Raw genomic sequence first — 22,829 nt, 5'->3', positions numbered from 1 at the left:
ATATTATTTTCATAAATATATCTGTTTAATAAATCTGTTTTATTTAAATGCATCAAAATAAATTGCCTATATTCTCTGAGAAATTGATAAAAATATTAGTTTTCAAAAGAGAGTGTTCTCAATTATGCTGAGCATCGTATCTTATTAGAGACAAATCACTCTAAAACTGAGACTGCATTGTCAACAGGACCATGATTAGAGAAGTCAGCTAGTTAATTGATCATGTAGTCGACTTTCAATTGGTGCATTAGCTTAAAAATGTAAGTGGCAGTGAATTACTTCATCTTTAAGTCTAAAGCGTTCTGTCAGCACTCTAAAAGTCTAAACGCCTCTAAATTCCCCTTTCAAACATTGCAGCTACAGCTATCAAAGCACTGCTGCCAAATCCACAGCCTTCAACAATAACTTTCAAAACAATTACTTCAAATCACCTGCTGTGAGAATTGTTCCTGCTATTATGCAAAATCTGAAGGCCTGCTTTTTGTGAGAACTGACTGTTTTGCGAAGAAAGAAAAAAAATAGTAATACTATTAAATTGTTTGTAGATGCTGCCTGACAGGATCCTGTGATTTGTCACGTAAGGTATGCTATGCTGATGTTGAAGTTGTGTTTTCGCTGTGCTCACCTGAGCTCCATGACACTGGTGACATTGCCTGACGGATAGATGCGTCGAATGTAATTAAAGTCGCCAACATACAGACTGCCATCAATGCCCCATGCCAGAGCAACAGGGGCCAGCAGTTTGTTTCCCTCCGCCTGGCCATTACAGCTCGGACAGGAGATGCTTCTGCGTCTGCCGTTCCCCATTACAGTGCTGATGATGGGAGGAAGCTGAGAGAGGAACACATTCTCACCGTTCCCTTTATACAGGATCCCTGTACACCAGAGGGAGTAGAAGAGGGGAAAAACAGCATTTATTATTTTGTAGAAAAAAAATAGATACAAAAAAAGCTATTTTACGAGTGGTTAACTTGTTTTGTTTTACACAGACAGACAAAGAAATGTTAAGAATTTCTGACATCACAATATACAGTTGTGCAATTTTTTTATTCCGTAAACTACTTATGACAATGTGTGTATGTGTGTGTGTGTGTGTATATATATATATATATATATATATATATATATATATATATATATATATATATATATATATATATATATATATATATATATATATATATATTATTATTATCTATTTTTTTTTAAACCACACAATACAAATGCTTTGAATTACGAAAAGCTAAAGTCAATATTTGGTGGAATTCTTTTCGGCTTAGTCCCTTTATTAATCAGGGGTCGCCACAGTTGAATAAACCGCCAACTTATCCAGCATATGTTTTACGCCACGGATGCCCTTCCAGCTTTAACCCATCACTAGGAAACACCCATACATTCTCATATACACACATACTCTACAGAAAATTTTGCTTAGCCAATTCACCTATAGCACATGTCTCTGGACTTGTGGGGGAACGGGAGCACCGAAAGGAAACCCACGCAAATGCGGGGAGAACATGCAAACTCCACACAGAAATGGCAACTGACCCAGCCGAGGCTCGAACCAGCAACCTTCTTGCTGTGAGGCAAAACTGCTACCCACTGCACCACCGCGTTGCCCAATTAAAAATCATAATAAAAAAAGCAACTTATTTTATTTTGATCAGTAATTTTTTTAAGTTGGAAAACAATTTTTTATTGTGACATGGTGACTCAGTGGTTAGCTTCAGAGCAAGTAGGTTGCTGGTTCAAGTCCCAACTGGGTCAATTGCCATTTCTGTGTGGAGTTTGCATGTTTGTGTTTGCATGGGTTTCCTCCGGATGCTCTGGTTTCCCCCACAGTCCAAAGACATGCTCTATTGGTAAATGGAATAAACTGGCTGTAGTGTATGTGTGAATGACGGTGTATGGATGTTTCCCAGTACTGGGTTGATGCTGGAAGGGCATCCGCTACTTAAAAATCGTATGCTGGATAAGTTGCCGGTTCATTCCACTGTGGAGACCTTTAATGAATAAAGGGACTAGGCTGAAGGAAAACGAATGAGCATTTTTTTTTTTTTTTACATTTTACCTAAACCCTTATGTATTTAATCCAGTAAAACTGAGAACCCCCCCCCCCCCCCCCCGATTTACATATAAATCAAGACTCATTCAAGAAATAACAATACAATTGCTGAGCAATTTAACTTGGTTTGAATTGTTTTGCACAGACAATAATATATATATATATATATATATATATATATATATATATATATATATATATATATATATATATATATATATATGACAATTGGAAAAAAAATGGCAATCCACATACAGTTATGTAATAATTCAAGAGACCACTTATCTCTCGATTTCTCTGGATTTAAAATGTTATGTGTACATAAACACATCTCTTCTAAATTCTAATTTTAAAAAATGTCATTTATATAAAAATGATTTGGAGTTTTAACTTCAGAAGACCTAATAGTCCTCAAGCAATCAAAGTCATATGATGCCCACATTGCTAGTTAAATTTATCTGTGCATGACATTAAGAAAAAAAATGCCTTTCTAATCTTTAATTAAAAACTAAAATTGCACTTTCTGTTTTCTATTTTTATTTGTCAGATTATGTATATCTTAGCAGTTGGGCGTGGCTAACATATTTAACCACACCCATCCAATTGTCAGTTTTCACAACAAACAGAAATGATGGGGAGGAGGCATCTGTTAGGTTGTAATAACTCTCCCCAAACTCTTTTCCCGATCAGTGTGAATGAAATGTCTTCTTTACTACATCCAATCAGCTCACAGTAGAAAAAACAAGCCACACCTACAGTTGTCTCATTTAATATTCTGTTTTTCTAGGAACTGCATCACAACACGAAAAAAGTAACGGTCACAGCTTCTGGTTCATGTGGATTTTAAGAAATCAATCAATATATGGTGATTTATATATTTTTATTTTATTTTAGGGGTGGTCTTTAAATAAATATTTTCCTACAGTTGTAAAAAAATATTTATCAGAACATTGTAGGAAAAAAGCATTTACTCAAACCCATATCTAATAAATTATGTAATAACTGAGAAAACCAGATAAACAGAATTTTCAATTGGTCGTTTGTTTCCATATAGCTACAGTCCCGAAAACAAATTAAGAAACAAACACAAATAGATTAAGACAAATAAAACAAAACATACAATTAACTTAACAATTTAACTTAATATGATTTGTTTTACACAGACAAGCAAAAAAATGCTATTCTTATCTGACTTCACAACCTTACATGCTTGAATAATCTATTAGAGAAATGGAAAAAAGGGCAACCAGTTTTTTTTTTCTTCTAGCTGTAATGGAAAGGCTTGAACATATAACTCAACTAAAGATGAAAGTTCCTACCCTGGACATCACTATGAAAAGAGGGCACTTAGTGCTGTGATCTTCCCGAACTTCCGTTAGAAACTCCATTAATGTAGACATTGAAGTAGCACTTTGATGAGGAAGCTCCAAAATGAATTAAGCTGCTAAAGGCACCAGAGCCACCATAATGACCATTTTCATTAATATGGATGATTAGACTTCAACTTTTGAAATAAACTGAGCACTTCTTAAGCAGTCTAGCATTTTAATTTGATGCTGATAAAAAAACAAAAAACATTTCAAAATATGTATTGGATTTGCATGATATTGTATAATAAATTAGCTAAATTATAAATTGCATACAAACTAATACATCAGACATGTGTATTGTATAATATATATTACATTTTTATGTTTAAGATATTTAGGTTGCTAAGGTATCTTTTTTTCTAGATTACATTTATTATCCATGCTTTATATTTCTCTATTCCAAGATAATTAAAAAATGATTGTGTAATTACTTTCATTTAATAATGTATTTACAACAACATTTTTTAATTAAATACTTTTTTTTCTCTCAAATTGAAAACTTGAAAGAACAATTGTGAAGGAAATTAAAATAAAGCTATTGGTATTACTTTAAAAAAATATTAATGCTTTCAGAAGTATTTTTTACTAGTCAAAAGTAACATTAAACGGAATGTGACTTGTTGTCATGAAGAAATGAGTTTCTGTGTGTATAAGCAATATGAAAAAAATGTGTACAGCAATATCTTTGATTTATTCATCTAAAATTTGCCAAATTCAGTGACTTTATGATTTGTACAGCTAACTTGATCTTTATGTGCAGATTCCACAATACTGTCTTTCTACATCTTCTGCATGGTGGAAATTATAGGACACTACATTATATACCAATTCCATTATTTCATACTAAATTCATATATTTTAGAGCATAATTGCATTTGTCACAGTATTCACAAATTCATGTTGTTGAACAAGAAAGAACAAATCTAAAAGGTACAATTACACCCAAAACATATATAAATAAATAAGTATTGAACACGTCACCATTTTTCTCAGAAAAAATATTTCTAAAGGTGCCACTGAAATTTCCCCTAAATGTTAGTAACAACCAAAGAAATCCATATATGCAAAGAAAACAAATCGAATTAGTTTACAAATTAAGTTATGTGTAACAAAATGAAATGATGTAGGGAAAATATATTGAACACATAAAGAAAGGGAGGTGTAGAAAGGCAGTGAATGCCCAGACAGCAGCTGAAATCTCTCAGTTGTTCTTTAGCAACCCTCTGCCCTTCCTCATTGTAAATGAATTTTAGCTGCTTCAGTACAACAACTATATTGTCATGATGATGAAGATGAAATCAGGATGGACAATTCAGCAAGACAATAATAAAAAGGAATTCAGCCAAGGAAATCTTAAATGGTTTCAGAGAAGCTTTAGAATGGCACAGCCAATCACCTGAATTGAATCCAACAAAAAATACAAGAACAGATTTGAGAGACGAGACCCACAGATCCATCAAGATTATTACACTCTGTTGAAGTCTGTGAAAACTTTACAACTGAGCAATGTATCTGACTTTATTCTCCACATGAGAATCCACACAAGGCGTCTTTAAACTGCCATCACCAAAAAGTCTTTTATTTAAGGTAGTAAATACATTTCAGTAGTTCAGCACTTTCTCCTTGTGTCATTTCATTGTTATTAAACATAACTAATGTTTCAGACTTTTTTAATGTTTGTATTATTTGGGTTTTACCAAAATCTGGTTCAATTCCATATCAACAGCTCATTTAGAAATATTATTCCCAGGAAAAAACATGACATGTTCAATGCTTATGTTCCCCTCATACATATATGAAGGAAATAGAGCATACACGTACCAACCGGAGCCATTTTGATCACCTAAGAAGTGATTGTCTACCCAGCCGTCTGCCCTATTGCTTTATTTTCCCGTCCCTATAGATCTCAGCTTCTAAAACCTTTGATCGTTTCAATCACTTTAACACCACATTCAGTCCAAGACTGTGCGAGGAGCTTGGGTCATTACAGATAAATATTTCAGTCCTGTGAAAATTTAACTTGTTTCTTTTTGGGGTTGGCTTCAAAGAGGAACTTCAAAGGGAAGTGCCATGCCCAGGGCCATAAATTATTCATACCGAGCAACATGTTAGACTTCCAACACTTGCTTTGGCCTATTAATCGCATCACTAACACTGCACTGATCCACTCTCCCATTGGCTGGACACAACATCTGGAGCTCAGTAAGCAGCTTTCCCATTGGCTGCACACCAAAGCCACTGTATTACAATTGGCTCAGAGGTTGAGCTTCATTAAAACTACAGGAGTCTATTTCAAATGTTTCATTTGAAATGCTTTGTCAACGCTACTGCTCTTCAACAGGGTTTTCTTGTTACACAATACAAACCAGAAGAGTCAGAAAAGCAGAACGCAGTGAAAGAGTAACTGTCAGGGTCTGAATGCGAGAAATTGATTTTTTTTTAACAATAACTGATAAACCTTTAGAGACAGATCTGCTTTGAGCTATGTGGTTTTCAATTGACTACATTCTAAAAGGCTGGGTTATTTTTTTCTATCCAAGATGTCAGTAGGCTAAACACATCAGCAACGGCCATTTCACATTATTGGAAAGGCAATAAATAAAGGTGATCTGTTATGAATCTGAATTTGATTAACCTTCATGTAAAAATGTTCTCAACACTCTCTACTGTTTGTTTAAAGGCAGGCAATAGAGATAACAGACATGCTTGAACACACATTATTATTATTTTTTTTCTAAAATGATGGTAGTGACATTTTTATCCAAATAACTTATTTAATAAAGTTTTTTTTATCCATCTCTGTTGTTGCTTTTATACTCTAAAAATACTGAAATGACCTAACTCAATATTGAGTCTAATATGGGCAATCCACTAAACCAACTCATGCTCATTATGATTATTTATTATTGCATACATTTCTGGACAGCGCAAATTATGTCCCAGGAGGTACGGTTTTCTTTTTGTATGTTTTTTTTTTTTTTGCAGTTTTTGCTCTCGCGAATCTACCAGAGGCAGCTGTGTACACTTTTTCAGATGTCAAATTTCTTTCAGATGACTGACTGACTGACTGATACACCCACCCACCCCCTTCCCTAAACCCAACCGATAGTGTTTTCTAAAGGCCCAATTGACCCGCCTACAGCCTTCCCTAAACCCAATCGCCTTTTGCCTTTTGTTTTTGTTTTACCTGCTTTCAGGGACTGTTCTTCACCAGACTCGAACCCTGTCATCGAGGTCAACTCCTCTCTGTGTCTCAACTCTATGTTTGCGGTGAGCCACTGGGCAAACTGGTAACAGCTGAAAAGCTGTCCACATGGGGAAACGGGCTGCTAGTAACATGAAAAAAACAGAAGCTGTCGGCAGACAAAGTGCACCCATATGTACTTCTGGCCACATAATTTGCACTCTCAAGGAATATATATAGGAGTACGTTTTTACAATGAGCCTGAGTTGCACTAAACCCTATATATTTTTTCAATTAAATTGAAATTGAGAAAATGAAGTTTGCTCTGCACTCTCACATTTTTTTTTTTTACTTTTTTTGTGCGTTGATCTCATCAATAATATTACTCAGAAGATTATGATTCACACTCATTGAATGATTACTTTGTATAGCCTTTATTTTACATCCTTAGCTTATTCAAAAAACACAGACGTTTCGGCACACTGAGGAAGGTATTGTGGCGAAACATCTGTGTTTTTGTATCACCTAAGAATGTAAAATAAAACCTATACAAAGTGATTATTTAATAAGTGTTAATCATTACCTTCTGAACAATTAAATTTAATTACTTTTTTAACTCAGTGGTTGGGTTTGTTCATATTTCATCCAACATTGAGTTAGGGCAACCCAGACATACCAAATCTGGTTTATTTTGGCATCACACTGGTAAGTCAAATACTATAAAGTGCTGGATTGCTAAAATCAACCAAATTTGGTATGTTTTAAACGCAGCATTTTTAGAGTGTATATACTTTTGTTAAACTTGCTGTTCACATTAATGTTCACATTGATATTTTTTTTCTTCTTTTCAAAACAAAAATAATTTATACAAAATCCACCAAGACTATGAATAATGCACCAAGGCTGCAGAAGTTTATTTCACCCTCTCCCATGCCCATGGCCATAAATGCTCTTAAATCATCTGGAAATGATGTTATTTTAAATATAAAATAAAATAAAAACATAAATCATGAATAAAAATAAATAAATAAATTGATTAGAAAACAGTTTTTGGAAGCATGACTCAGGTCTACACTCAAAAAATTACATTTGCTGTTTGTTCAAATGACATAATTTTGAGCCAAAACAACACAATTCATGTGTTTTTGGGGGGACAATTTGATTGTTTTATGTTCAATCCACTTAAAATTGTACACACTAATAAGCTAACTTAATACCTTCATGTTGTCACAACACAAATTGAAGGTATGGAATGTATGCACTGTAAAAATGCCACATTGCATTGAGAAAACATGAAGGCCTTATGTTAATGTATTAGTTTGTACAATTTTAAGTGGATTGAACATAAAACAATTAGGTTGTCCCCCCAAAAGACTCAAGTGTTGTGTTGTTTCAACTCATTTTAAATTAGTTTGAGCAAACAACAAATGCCATGGTGACTATTTGGTCAATTAGTTGTTCCAACAAAAGATTATTTTTAGATTGTTTTAGCATACAATTACATACATATTACACAGTGTATAGCTATAATAAGCGATGTCCCATTTCAGAGGCTTTGAAGTCCACATTTGAAAGCTGACTGCATCCGCTCCACATGACAAAAGCTGTCCCAATTTAAAGCCCCTTCAAATGCAGCCTTCATTCCAAGGGCATTGAAGGATACAACAGCTGTCCCAATGTTCACTGCACACTAAATCTAAGTACTGTAGTTTATAACCATTTCTAACAATGCAATTGTTAAAAACACAAACACTTTAAAATATTGGCATTTCACTAAGACAACTGCAGCTTTCAAAGTTGCTAGGTAATAAGATCAACTCTCTGTAGCCTAAAACGTCCCATTTAACAACCCTTGGTTTGGCCTTCATACAACAATATTGTCAAAAACTTTGACAGTCAATCAGAATAATTCCTGTTTGAATGCAGTAGAAGACAAAACCGCTTTGAATAAACACAATGATATTAACCACTATATAAAAACAGAAGAAACTCAAACAGGGTGAGCATGATTATGACAGCAGTGTTATAACACAGTTTTCAATTAGTTTTAAAGGTCCATGAAACCCCCTTGTTTCAGCAGGGTGTTTTCACACCTCTACTTTGAAATAAAGTCAGGAAAGTGGGCGTGTCCAGCTCTGTTTAAGGGGGAGTGTTGGAGGAGCAAAAGAAAGATGGTCTGTAAAGATTTGCATAAAAGTGGGAGTGTCGGTTTGGGCACATGCTGAACTAACTTTGCCATCAGAATAAACAAAGACCACTGGTCACTCAGTTACCACATCTGTAAAGACAGGACAATCAACACTAACTAGAGCCGTGTTTGTATTAGGAGGAGACGAGCAGCAAATCCGGATTTCACCATTTCCAGATGGGTAAAGCTCGCAGGAAAAAAAATATTCCTTGCGCAGTTTCTCGACTATTTTTGTCGAGTCGCGTGCACTGAAATCCACACGAGAGTCCAGCTGCGCTCTCATAGAGAAAAAAATGAAAACAAAACCTTCACTGCAGCAAATTATAAAAGTAACACCGCACTCTTGTTTTGGCAACACAACGTGTCGTCTCTCTGCCGTCTGAACACTGTAACAGGTTAAAACAGTCTTGGAAGCTGTCATGAATATTAATGAAGTTGCACAATAGAGCTGATTGGTTAGAACCAAGTCTTACTCATGCAGTAATGCAGCACACTCAGAGATGTAATAAGGCACTCCCAGATACAGACGTCCAGTCTACATGCTGGAATACACGCTAAGATCGCATGGCAGTGACACAGCTTCAAAAATTAGTTTCAAACTGGAAGTACGAATTTGTTCGAAATAATGCAAAAACAACCAATTTTCACTTTTTAGTGAAATATGTGTCCTAATAGTGATTTTAACAGTGTGGGACACAAATACGACTGTCAAGAGCTAAAAAAATGTGTTTTTGGTGTTTCGTGACCCTTTAAAGAATGTCTCACTGGTGTGTTTATAATGCATTAATTATTTAATTTTAACAAGCATGCTGGGCATTATGACAATATATAATGGTAACACTAATCAATTATTTATATTTAGCTATATTTATGTTGTCTAGCTGATCTATCAGTGCAAATTTTTCTGTGTGTATATGACTATTAGGTCTGCACGATATTAGAAAAAATAGCATTGCAATATTTTTTTCTTTGCGATATGTATTGCGAAATAAATACAATTTCACCAGATGACTTAAACAGCTCTTTTTGGAAAGTCATTCATTTAGATTTATTGGAATGACAATATGTATCACATGACTGTGAATGACAATGTATATCACAATATACAACACCGACCCAGACAATATATCACTTTCAACCCTTAAAGAGCCCATATTATGGGTTTTTGAAAATTCCCCTCCATGTAGTGTGTAACACAGCTCTAAGTGAAGTGAAGTATCCAGCTAAGGCTTAAATCTGTAAGAATACAGTGTTTAAAACTGTTGATTCATCTATAAAAGAGTCGACTCATAGTGCTTCGAACGAGTCGCCTTGATACCGACTCATTAGGTGTTTCGCCATGACGTACGAACGAAACCAAGTTATTCACGTGCACGCGCAAACCCGGGAGATTTCAAACCTGAGGCCCCGCCCTCTGACGCAGAAACCCAGACACACGCACACCCACAAACACACACACACACAAACATGCCGGTTGATTGAAGTCACACTGCAGATGGATATATTGAGTCTCTACCCAAAGATGAAACCTCAGCATTATAACCAAGCAGTTGGAAACTTCTGGAAGCTACATGCTACAAAGAATACTTCATCTGAGTTTGTTAAAGGAAGGATCAGTAAAGAGTAACTGATGGACGTCAGGATGGGTTTCTTCCATTTCTCAAGTGTAAGTACGTGCGGTTAAAGTTGTTGCCTCGTTTACTCTAGCTTGCAAATGTATTTAGTTGTGATTTGTTACTTGTAACCGCGTGTACTGTATCAGGTTAACTGGATATATTATCTTATCGCGTGCAAAGTCACGTTAAAAACGCGACGCGTGCTGTTTGTTTATGGAGCTCCGTGCTAGAGTTCTGCTCCCGCGATTTATTCGGAAATTTATTCCCGCGCCGCAGAAATCTGGCGCGGGGACAGCCGCGGGAATAAATTTCCGAATAAATCGCGGGAGCGGTCGGTAACGGGTTTAATTTGGGACGGGAGCGGGCTGTCTAGCAATATCACGGATATTGCTATGCGAATTAGAAAGAGAGAGTCTGCTTGGTATGAGAGAGCGTATGAGAGAGAGCGAGAGAGAGCGAACGAACGAACGAACGAGCTCTGTGTGCTTTGTGCTGTGTATGTGTCTATACAGACAGCTTGGCTGTCTGGACTGTATACTGGGTGATATTTGGTTGTGTTCTCCGCTCTAGCGGGACCGGGCGCGGCGGGCAGAAAACGGAGCGGGTTCTCAGGCTAAAACCTGGCGGGTGCGGGCGGAAGCGGGAGCGTTGTCATCCGGAGGTGTGTGTGTGTTTTTGTGTGTGTGTGGTATGGCGAGTACACGACTGTCTCCTTCGTTCGGTTATCCGTGGCACTATCCACTCGATATAGTGTGGCAGCTAAAATTCACGCCTACACTATCGAGCGTGTATGAACTGTGATTACTTTTTAAATTGCTGATTAGCTATTGGCCATTTCCCTCTCTGACTGAAGGCAGTCGACCAATCGCGACAGACTGTCATTGGTCCAATCAGCGCAGATTAGCTTCGCGCTAAGGAGGGGTTTGGGAACAAATGAATCACTGGACGATTCATACAGGAGTCGCTGGGATAATTAGGTAAAAATAAATGCAGATTATAAGACCATGAAACTGTTTTTTGACCTTGCATGCATATTAGACTGTTGTTGGAGACCCTTACAACCAAGATATGACCCTATTTCATGTATAATATGGGCTCTTTAAATATTTTAAAAAGTCACTTTTTCAAACTTTTCAAGGTTAAAAGTTGTTGAAAGAAAGATCAAGGTTTTTATAATGTAATTCAATAGCGTAAAAAATGGGGAAAAATTTATAAAAAATTGAAAAATATGGTCAATTTATAGATATTTCTTTATAATGTAATTTGAAATTTCAGCAGTTCCTTTGCAAATTAGTTTAAAAACTTTAAAAGTTTGAGAAAAGTTGCATCTTTAGCTACATACCTTTTTTAGCTCTAGCAAAAAAAGCAGTAATAGACATTCAGACAGGTCTCCTTGGCAGTTGCATCCACTCTGCTATGAGTATCCTGCCACAAGCATTGTGTTTTTAAAATGGCATGTCAAGCTCTTTGCTCCTCTTTGAAAAATACATCAAAACCACATAATTCTGTTTCATTCTAGATACACAACAAAAGCAAGTCTCGTCTGCCCATCGCATTCACATAAGCTTGAAAACATCCTAATTATACAGGCCAACTACAGTCGACGATTTTCAGATATGTAGATTTGCACATCCCTAGTCGCCAATCCCAAATGCGCGGTGTCACCGAGGAGACAAATCAAGTGCATCCTGTGCCAAGTCTCATCGGGTTTTCCCTCTTTAGCGTGATGAACTGTCACTTGAGCTGCAAACATGGTAAACTGTCATTGGCTGATATCAGCTGCTAATTCACAGAGCGCTTAAATGACCCAAAAACCCTCTGCGATTCTGAACTGCATGCGAATCATGGCTAATGCCTTCCCATGTGCAGCTAAGCAGGGTGCATAGCAATTTGTTCCTGCTTGATTAGGCCCTGCCATTGATTAATTGATTGAGAGGAGGACTGGAATGAAGACATAGTCAGAGGGGATCTTGAAAAAGGCTGGCCCAAGAGAAGCCGCTGTTCTCGTTCAGAGGTCTACAATGTACCATTAAGTAAGACGAATGGGTCTGGGTGGCTGCTTTTAAGTGTGACTCAACAAAGCCACTGACCTTGACAGCAAGACAAACCAATGACACTTCTCAATTACTCAAACTGTGCCATTTTGCCATTGCACTGCCCTAATCTCATTAAGCCCTTCTTATGTACTGCTATTTAAAATAATATGACTGCATTTCCTATGCAAAGTCCTATGCAAAAGCCACAACATGAATAATAACTTGTATATTGATTGGGATAATGGATATTGACACCCTGGGGGGACGGTAAATTGTTGTCAGATGTTGCCCCATTTAAAAAAAATAATCAAATCACTGAATTAGAGTACATTTTCTGCCCAGTTCATCCCAACCTGGCAACCGCATACATACATTTATTCTACACTGCAGAGAAAAGCACTGATGAGCTTGCCTCTCAAAAACATCAGCAAACATCTATGATGGAGCAATTTTAATCAAGATCCTGGTCAAATAAAGTGTTATACAGCCAGTTTTTTTACGGCCTATGCTCTTTTGCACAGCAGTTAGAGCTGTTTGCTGGAAAATAGAATTGATATTGTGGTACAGCGCAACTGTCACTTTGTGCAATCTGTGATTTAATTAAATGTATTTATCGTAGCACTACCAGTGTTTAAGGAGAAAGTGCGATATTTGATATCACTAGTAGAAATAATGTAAATAAAAACTTTAAAAATAATGTACAGTGGTCCTTTGCGATGATGTGGTTCACTTTTCGCAGCCTTGCAGTTTCGCAGATTTTTTTTCGCGTAATTTAACATGCTTTTTTTCTACATCCTATTGTGTTCTGCGTCCTGATTAGCGCATTGTGTTCTGCATCCTGACTGGCTGTAGACCATTGTCCATCAATCTCCTCTGTGCTGTGTCTTCTGTACAGCACAGAATGCGCTCGGTTTGCCAAATGTGCATAAATCTTTGATCGCTAGCAGTGGTACTCTGAAGTGCTGTACTGTATGTTTGCAAGTTTTTTCTCACAATGTCAATGAAATGTTCTGCACTATCAAAGGCACCTGTGGTAGCACCCAAAAGGCAAAGGAAGTCTAACCATTGCACAAAAAGTTAAACTTCTTGACATGCTAAAGGAAGGTAGAAGTTTCGTGACTGTAGGGCGCCATTACGGAGTTAATGAATGAAGATCAAATGATTTTGATTTTTGGTTTCATTCTGTAATACTGGACTTAAGGTTTGAACTTTGAAAGTGTTAAAACAAGAGAGAAACGTGTGAAAAGTATGTAGTGAGAGGTTTTACAGCCTTAAAACATCTATAATTGTAAAAAATAAAGCTGATTACTCCGCGGATTTTGTCTATTGCAGGTTATTTTTAGAATGTAACTCCCGCAGTTGGGCAATTGGGTTGGGAATAACACGCAGTTGGGAATAACCACTGTACTATATTTGATATAACTTTAACCTTGCATTTTTAAAATAAAACTAATGAATTGGGCAACAAAACAGATGAATATGGCCCCCCAAAAAACTTATAAAAGTGATATATTTTGAAGTGATATAACCATTTTTTAAATAACATAATAAAATGTTGTATCATACTAATATAATTAAGAATAAATTTTTTAAAAAAAATAACGATTAATTGAGAAAAAAATACAAGCTAAACATTTAACATTCTTTCTTGTATATTAATCTATTATTTTTTTTAACTGACAACAATCATGACTAGTAATCTTGGTTATGATCTTAAACAACATAATTGCAATTATCAGTTTACAATGATTAATGTAGTTTTTGTTCACTAAAACTAGATAAAATTTCACATAATATTAAGATTATTCACATACTATTAACATTATAATTCGAATGGCATCTATGCTTATGTTTGTCTGGTTTTCTTATCCTGAGTTCTCCATAATCTTGGACCAGGCCGTATCCTGAGCAGATGCTGTGATGATCATGGAGGATTGGAGAGAGTGAGACTGATTCCTTCACTTTCGTTAATTGGTGCAATCTTATTCCTTGCCACTGTCGCCATTGGCTTGCTTTATTTGGGACTTGTGGAGCTGGGCATCTATTGATTTGCTCTTTAGTGTTTGGACTTTCAGCAGTGAAATATAAACTAAACTGAAATTAACTAAACTGAACTCCAGCTCTGAAAACTGGACTGACAGTTTCAATTTACTAGAACTTCTGTGTTAATTTACATTGTAAAAGCGCTTTAGAAATTACGATGAACTAAAAAAATAACGGACATTTACGATGAATAAACAAAAAAATTACTAAGCCAAAAAAAGAAATAGTCAAACTAAATATTATTAAAAAGTAAATTAAAGACTATATATTAAAAATATATAGTATAACATTAAAAAACTCTACAGTATATTACTGAGAACAGTTTTTGTTATTCATCACGTCCATCCATGTATTAACTGACAGATTTTGCCCTTTCATCATTCTCCAGTAACAATAAAACCAATTGCTTAGCAAAGTAATTACACCAATGCCGTCGTCAACAAGCCTCACAATTATTCACAAATATTCATAGCACAAACGTGTGCGCAGGAGTTTTGAGAAGCACTAATTACAAGCAGCGTCACAAAATAATTACATTTAGAGTGCACAATTTTCATTAGCATTACTCATTTCCATGCAGAGCAGATGCTGTAAATTGTGGACTGATTAACTTGTGACTTTATGGCTAGAACTTAAGGTGAAACGCAGTTGATTGCTCTGGCCACTCGCAGCTACATGTTCATGTCTATAAAGTACAACAAAAACTCTATAAATGGAAATTTCCTTCAATGTCATCTACAGTAATGCAATGCTTATGCTTATTGATTATTCACTGAGCAAATATGCTGATCAAATAGCAATGGGATAAATAAAACTATTTGGTAAATGTCAAGCAAACAAGCTGAATATCAACTCATCTAGGTGTTCTGCAGCATTCATAAAGACGCTTGAGGCTAAGCAATTTGCCATATTGGAAAAATTCGCCAAAAAGGTTACGGATTGATACCTACAATATGCTGCAAAAGTCTAAGACAAGTATTCATTTATTTTTTAATATCAATAATTCATTTGATTAGTAAGCTAAAAAGTGAATAATCATTAAAGTTTTCATTTAAGTAACCCATTAAATGATTTATTTGACATTAATTTACAACTATTTACATTAACGTTATTAAAAAATGCTTGAACCAAAAATGCACAAATAATATTTTTCTGTCCTTAAAATAGCAAAAGTGGATTCAGACAGGCCCTTAATGCTTTTGCGCCATGCGCTTTAGACTTTGCACCTAGAACGTTGAAATAGAGCCCATTAACTTCATTTGTCAATGCTGATTTTTGCATTCAAAAAACGGCATTAAACAGGAATTTAAAAAGGCATAATAGAGCATTTTGAACATAATGTGATTCATTCATGTTCTTTTCACTTATTTCAGGGGTCGCCACAGCCGAATATGCGGATGCGACGGAACACAGCGGATGCTCTTCCAGACACAGCACAGTACTGGGAAAACACCCACACACACCCTTTATACACTACAGTAGGGCTGCACAATATATCGCTTCAGCATCAACATTGCAATGTGCGTATTTGTTGTAGTCACATCACAGGATCTGCAACGTTGAATCAGGATTTTAGTTGAGAAGGCATTAAAAACACACGTAATTGTGGAGTAATCGCATAGTTTAACCATAAAGTTTCCAAAAAATTGTATAATTTGCATGTAACTGTTTGCATTTCAAGCCAGTTAAAGCATTGAGGCTCAAAAATTTAAATTCTAGTAACTTCAATTACATTAATTGTATTTTTGTGCTGTATATATGCAATAAGCATTATACAGTGTTATTTATATTACATTAATATAATTACATTATTACATTACTGTTAGAAACATAAAATCCAAATAAACAAAACATAAATAAAGCATTTATTTCTTCTGTAACTTCGCTTTACTGTAGTTTTTAGAGCTTGTGATTTGGTTTATTACATTTTATACAGATGTGCTTTACTACAAAATCGTCTTATTATTGTCCTAAAATTATTGCATAATATATCCTCAGCTTAGAATTATAAGGGTCTATCTGACATTTTTGTCAAAATTTAGTTATTGACATATACTCATTAAATGACAACTTATTTACATTATGGGATGTTTTTTATAAGTTGTTTACACCTTAAGACTTTATTTAAAAGAATCAATGTTACACACATACTGTTTTATATGGAATGCAAAAAATTTGAAGCTCAGTATCTCAAAATCATTCAGAAAGCAGATAGAACCTTATAATTCCAAGGTGACGATATGTAAATAAATAACAAAATTTCCAAAGATTATTCATTCATTTTGAATAAAGCTATTCATTTCATCTGTAATTATTATACTCAGTATAGCAATATGTATCACAGAATAAAATAATGCAGTGCAAGTTTTACAAATATCGTGCAGCCCTATGCTACGGACATTTAGTTTATTCAATTCACCTACTGTATACCACATGTCTTTGAACTGTGGGGGAAACCAGAGCACCCAGAAGAAACCCACGTGAACACAAGGGGAACATGCAAACTCCACACAGAAATGTATGTTTCCTGGTTCAGCTGGGACTCAAACCACCGAACCACTGTGCCGCATAAACATAATGCCCTTAATTTAAATCTAGTTTAAAACATCACAGAACTGTATTTAAAATTAAGACCAACAATTTTATTACTCATAAGCTACTTTGCTCATTGCGAAACTTGCTGTTCAAGCTTTCAAAAATTTTTTTAATAAAATACACATAATATCTCAGATATTACTATAAAACTAAACACTTGAGATTAATATGAAACTAAACATTTGAGATTAATTTAAAATAACACTTAGAGTACAGTGGTATAAGGAAAAGGTTGTGTAGCTAATGCTTAAAGACATACACATATGCCTAGACACGCAGTATGCACAGCGGGTGACTGCTGATCAGACCTGTAAGCCGTAGATATTAGACGCTCTGCATTATCAATCAGCCAGACAAATGAGACTGTCAAAGAGAAGATCTCCCTTTGGCAAATTGATTACATTTGTGACATGTTCTTCAGGACAAAAGCACTGATGTACAGAATCGCACTAATCGTAAAGAAGTTAAAGGTGACATGGCCAAATGCGCAAAGCTTTCATCTAATTTAGAGAATTCAGATTATCCAGGGTGAGCCAGATTTATGCCTTAAGCTCTTTTAAGAGCCATTCTTTTCTAAGTAAACCTTTAAGTCGATGCCTAAGAAGATTATAGGCACACACTGTAGATAAATATTGAGTAACCCAGTGTGAAACTCACCTAACCACAAACCTGCTAACTGAATTATGAGTAGATGACGAACAGACAAATCATGTTAGCGTTTTATATTTAACAGAGCTGAGAGCTCTAGGACAGATGCTCTATGCCTCAGTGCCTTCCGTCAGAATGCAGTTCCTGGGCTTTTTGTTCCGTCGCTTTCAACTGTTTCAGTGAGTTTTTTGACAGATTTAGTTCACAAAAACAATGCCGTTAATCTTCAATGCGGAGTCTATGAATGTCAGCAGTGAGCAAAAGTAGTATAAATAACACTTTGCAATAAGTTTGTATTAGTTAATTTTAGATAATGTGTTTGCTAGCATGAACACACACAAATACAATTGTTACAGTATTTATAAATATTATTCAATGAAAATATATACCTCGCCGTGCATTAATGTTAACAAGCATGAATTTGGATTTTAATAATGCATTAGCAGATGTTAAACTGTGATTAATGAATGCTGTAGTTCACTATTAGTTCATTATAGTAAATACATAACATCAACTAATGTAACCTTAAAGTAGAGTGTGATCAAAAACAAAGTATGGTGTTGTATACCTGCATCAACAGTGCAGTCAGTGATTTAATGCATCCTACTGAATTTGTCAAATTAATTAACTTACAATAATTAACGTCTTAACCGAAACAACGACATGCCCAAACCAAAGCATTTTCACAACAATGGTCTAATCTTAAATAAGATAATGATATACACCACCTCGATATCTTTGAAAATCTGCAATTGGATTAATCCACTCTGGCGCTCAAGGTGTAAATTGAGAACGGGAGCCTTATTGGCAGGAACAGTGCTTAAACTAGATAAACTGTCTAGAGGTGCAAAAAGAAGGGATGAGCAGACGGCCATGACCATTTGTTCGGCAGGTCGTCAGATTAAAGGCTGTGGAAATCCCAAAGCTAACTGGGCATTTAGCCAGCAATCAAAAAGAGGCTTAGATGCTTTGCTTCAATCGAGGTACAATCAGATGTTGTCACACTAACTAACTCCAGAGAAATGACCTGAGACAAACCGCACCTGAAAAGTGTCAGTCTAATCTGGTGTTTTCCTTTAGAGCATCGGTGTGTGCTGCAGAGTTGACTTCCTTCCCAAAACGCACCATTAAATATGACTGCTGGATGAGGTTCAAACTGCGCACGCTTCATCGTTCGCCCAGAATAAAAAAAAAAAGATGCCATTATGTGTGCGAATGTGAAGATTTAAGCTGACAGAATGGGTTTCGCTGTCACCCTGTTTCATTATGAAGACAAAGGCAAAAGGAATGTCTGGTGGAATAATGCCACATTTCCATATCCGCGCTTGTGTTTTAATGGCACTTTTATTGAATTAAGCTATAAGTATGCATTCTGCGCCTGAAAACTGGATAAAGTTCATTCAGCCAAATCATGTCCCCTATAATGTTGGAGAGCACAGCTCAGACTTGGCAAGCTGTGTTAATGATTCCGATTTAATCTGTCATCACTGTGAGCGATTAGCCCTTTCAAAGTCTGCTTTATTATGTGCAAATGAGGCAGTGGTCCATATTTCATGTTAAGATGAATATTTATGACAATGGGTCCAGGTAGAGGCACTGACCCCTGAGTTGTTGAGGGGGACATTTCCTGTGAGCTGCTTCCAATGGGGTTTAAAAAGCGATTCCTACCGTTTGGCACATCCAAGATGTGATGCTTATCCAGGGTCCATCCGCCCATGTTGGAGGCCTCCAGCTCATATCCCTGTAGTGTGGCTGTCCGCTTTTCCCATAGGATCACATTCAGGCATGATTCATACTCAAAGCCCACGGAAACTGCAGCATAGGAAGACACAAAATAACTCATTTAAAATTTACAAAAAGCTGAAAACATAAGGTATTTATTATTATTTTAATACTTTTTACATAATTTAAAGAGGTGGTCCACTATGGTATCATATTTTATACTTTAGTTGATGTGTAATGTAGCTGTCTGAACATAAAACGACATCAACATGTAATCGCTAAAAGTTCAATGCAAAGGGAGACATTGGCTTTTACAAAGTTAGCTTAGCAAAGCTTAAAGCAAACAAAGTTTAGGGACTACAAAAAAATCATCCGGGTTCGTGAGATCATAAACCTTTCAGGTTGCGCACATAAACCACACGCATACACCCTGCATAGCAAAGGGGTGTGGCCAGAGATGCTGCAACGTTATAGCAGAGAAAGCTAAAATGCCATCTAAACGCTGCTATTTCCACAGAGGTTCTTCTGTTTCTGTATTTGGGCTTCTAAAGAACACGACACAAAGAGAGAGGTGCAGTTCAGTTTAATTATAATTATGTTCCAGAGAAGTATAAAAAATATATAGCTAGCATTTGACAAAGGACAGCTAGTGACTAGTGAAGGCATGCTAGTGACTGGATGTGATGCTTCCTGGTGATGTGGAGCCGATCCCCGAATCACAGCACACTATGTTAACTGACCAATCAGAGCCTCTTGAGGACATGCTTTCGGAGGAATAAGGAAATGTGATAGTAGTTTTCATGTTAGCTGTGTAGCTGTATTTAATTAAGATATATGAAAAAATAACCTGATTTTTTTTTTTACAAATGTAGCAAGAACACACATTGGTTTGCATCTTATAAACACAACCAACCCTACACTCTGCACCACACCTTTAATGTTTTTTAATGCCATCAACAAAAATTATGTTAAGCATACTTTAAGGCAGGGGTGCTCAATCCTGTTTCTTGAGATCTTCCTTCCTGTAGATTTCAGTTGCTACCCATTTCAAAAACACCTGCCTGTAATTATCAATTGCTGTTCAGGTCCTAATTAATTGGTTCAGGTGTGTTTGATCAGGGTGAGAGCTGTGTTTTGCAGGAAGGTAGATCTCCAGGAACAGGATTGAGCAGCCCTGCTTTAAGGCATGCAATGTGTGTTGGCTACCAATATTTATCAGCTTTTTGGCATCAGTTTAAAACCACCTGCATACTGGCTGAAACATGCAAACAGGCAGACAAAGAACACAACAGTTGGGTTGAGGAAGTAAAAATTCTAAACTTTTGCTTTAGACATATTCTTAACCAAGACTGAAATGTTGTGAGCTCAGAGATTGTTTGATTGTTAGTTGTATCAACTGCATAAGCTTTGGATGAACCAATCTTTAATATAAAGTCATTCATTCATTAATTTTCTTTTTGGCTTAGTCCCTTTATTAATCCGGAGTCGCCACAGCAGAATGAGCTGCCAACTTATCCAGCATATGTTTTACGTAGCGGCTGCCCTTCCAGCTGCAACCCATTTTTCTGAAACATTCATACACACTCATTCCCTACAGACAATTTAGCCTAACCAATTCACCTGTACCTCATGTCTTTGGACTGTGGGGGAAACCGGAGCACATGGAGGAAACCCATGCGAATTCGGGGAGAACATACAAACTCCACACAGAAATACCAACTTACCCAGCCGAGGCTCGAACTAGCAACCTTCTTGCAGTGAGGCGACAGCACTACCTACTGTGCCACTGCATCGCCCCTAATATTAAGTCATTTGTGCAAAAAAATCTACATTTTACATGTAAATATTTTCACTGGTTGCTGTAAAAAAATCTGTTTTATACCAAATATTTCTTTATATAAGTTAAATCATTTGTACTATGTTAAAAGTTAATATAAATCTATAAAAACATGATTTTGTTATTTTATAAAAATCTTTTTATGCCAACTTTTTTTATCTGGATAATAATGATGGATAATAAATAAATAAATAAATAAATAAATAAATAAATAAATGAATGAATAATAATAATAATAATAATAATAATAATAATAATAATAATAATAATAATAATAATACAATAGAAATGGCATATGCTATTTTAAAATTTGTCCACAATAATTATTTATTTTAATGATGAATGTTCAGATTAGTGAATGACACAACAGGGTGTAAAAAAATAAGTATAAAATGATCCAAAACGGCCCTCTATTGTGTCTCTCTACACAATTTTACATGCAATTATCTGAAGCATATATATGTCTTGTTAGTATTCAAACATTAAATAAATCAATTTCATGTACGTCATATATGAAATTTCACCACAGTATATGCAGCATTGACAATGTACTGTTTATTTACTCGAGAAACTGCTGCAGTAACGATTTCACAGCAGCTATAACATTGTTAGGGAAGACATATTTCAGCAACTGGCATGATTACAGCGAGTTCAGCCTTTGCAACATTTTCCAAATGGGCTTGTGACCTTCTGAAAGCTGATGTTTCTCTGTGTGCTTCATTTGCAGACTAATTACACATGCAAAGAGCGGTCAGCAATATATAGATGGACTAGAAAAATGCAGCTGCTTATACATTTTATTTATTGCTGGAACACAACCCAGTGGCAGTTTAGCGAAAGATGGTTCAGATAACGATTAGGCTATGCTACACATTTAACAAAATGAGATTGCCTTTTTGAACTATGTGTATTTTCAGCAAGCATCAAGTCATCTGTTTTGTGCTGGCATTAAAATGAAGCCACACTATTGTCCCAAATTCCTTTAACAAGCATTAGTTTAAGGTTCAGGGAATATTAAGTTCAACCTTTTAGTCTGTATCATAATAAGAATTCTTCACCTAATCGGTTTGGCTTGCATTATCAGTTCATAGGGAGATTCATCTTGCTGCAGAATTATCTGGGTGAAATAAGATTAATAGTCTCCTGGTTTAAATCAGACCGAGTTAATAATATATTCATACACAGAGAGCTTTATATAGATCTGTTTCATCCCATTGTTCCACTGCTCACCTACAGCCTCCGCGAGTCCGTAGACTTTCTGGCTGTACGCATCTGTCTTGTCCCAGATAAAGCTGTAAGAGAGCCGGGCTGAGGCTGGGAACTGCTTCTGAAACATCCGTCCCTCCACAGCCACCATGAGGTGGACCCGAGCCAAGCCGAAGGGCACGCTGGACTGGGTCAAGATGACCTTCAGAACAGGTTTGTAGGCTGACGCTCGGGAGCTCAAGTAAATCAAGTCTAAATCACTCCCAGGAATGGCCGTCTGCTCATGAAGAACCTGTGATTAAAAACGTGCATAAGAGAG

The 22,829-nt window shown here is 36.0% G+C and overlaps 1 protein-coding gene and 1 long non-coding RNA gene across 8 annotated transcripts in view; one reads left to right on the top strand and one right to left on the bottom strand.

The window, feature by feature from the left end:
• Positions 1-20,914, top strand: part of LOC137490498 (uncharacterized) — a 58,192-nt gene extending 37,278 nt beyond the window's left edge. The window contains exon 6 of one of the 2 annotated variants that reach the window (XR_012389904.1): positions 15,876-20,914. This is a non-coding gene — a long non-coding RNA (uncharacterized lncRNA). Of the gene's footprint in view, positions 1-545; positions 1,070-15,875 lie in introns of those variants that run through there. The other variant, XR_012389906.1, reaches the window with a different exon arrangement.
• si:dkey-237h12.3 overlaps positions 1-22,829 on the bottom strand; it is a 297,461-nt gene that overhangs the window by 23,435 nt on the left and 251,197 nt on the right. For all 6 annotated transcript variants that reach the window (XM_073922109.1, XM_073922108.1, XM_073922112.1 and 3 more), the window contains 3 exons: positions 22,535-22,802; positions 19,414-19,557; positions 626-875 (listed from right to left, as the gene is read on the bottom strand). In XM_073922109.1, the coding sequence (XP_073778210.1) occupies positions 626-875; positions 19,414-19,557; positions 22,535-22,802 (662 nt within the window). The remainder of the gene's footprint in view (positions 1-625; positions 876-19,413; positions 19,558-22,534; positions 22,803-22,829) is intronic.

This window comes from Danio rerio, chromosome 14, assembly GCF_049306965.1.
Source record: "Danio rerio strain Tuebingen ecotype United States chromosome 14, GRCz12tu, whole genome shotgun sequence".
Classification (NCBI taxonomy): domain Eukaryota; kingdom Metazoa; phylum Chordata; class Actinopteri; order Cypriniformes; family Danionidae; genus Danio; species Danio rerio.
This window is presented reverse-complemented; position numbering and strand designations above follow the sequence as displayed.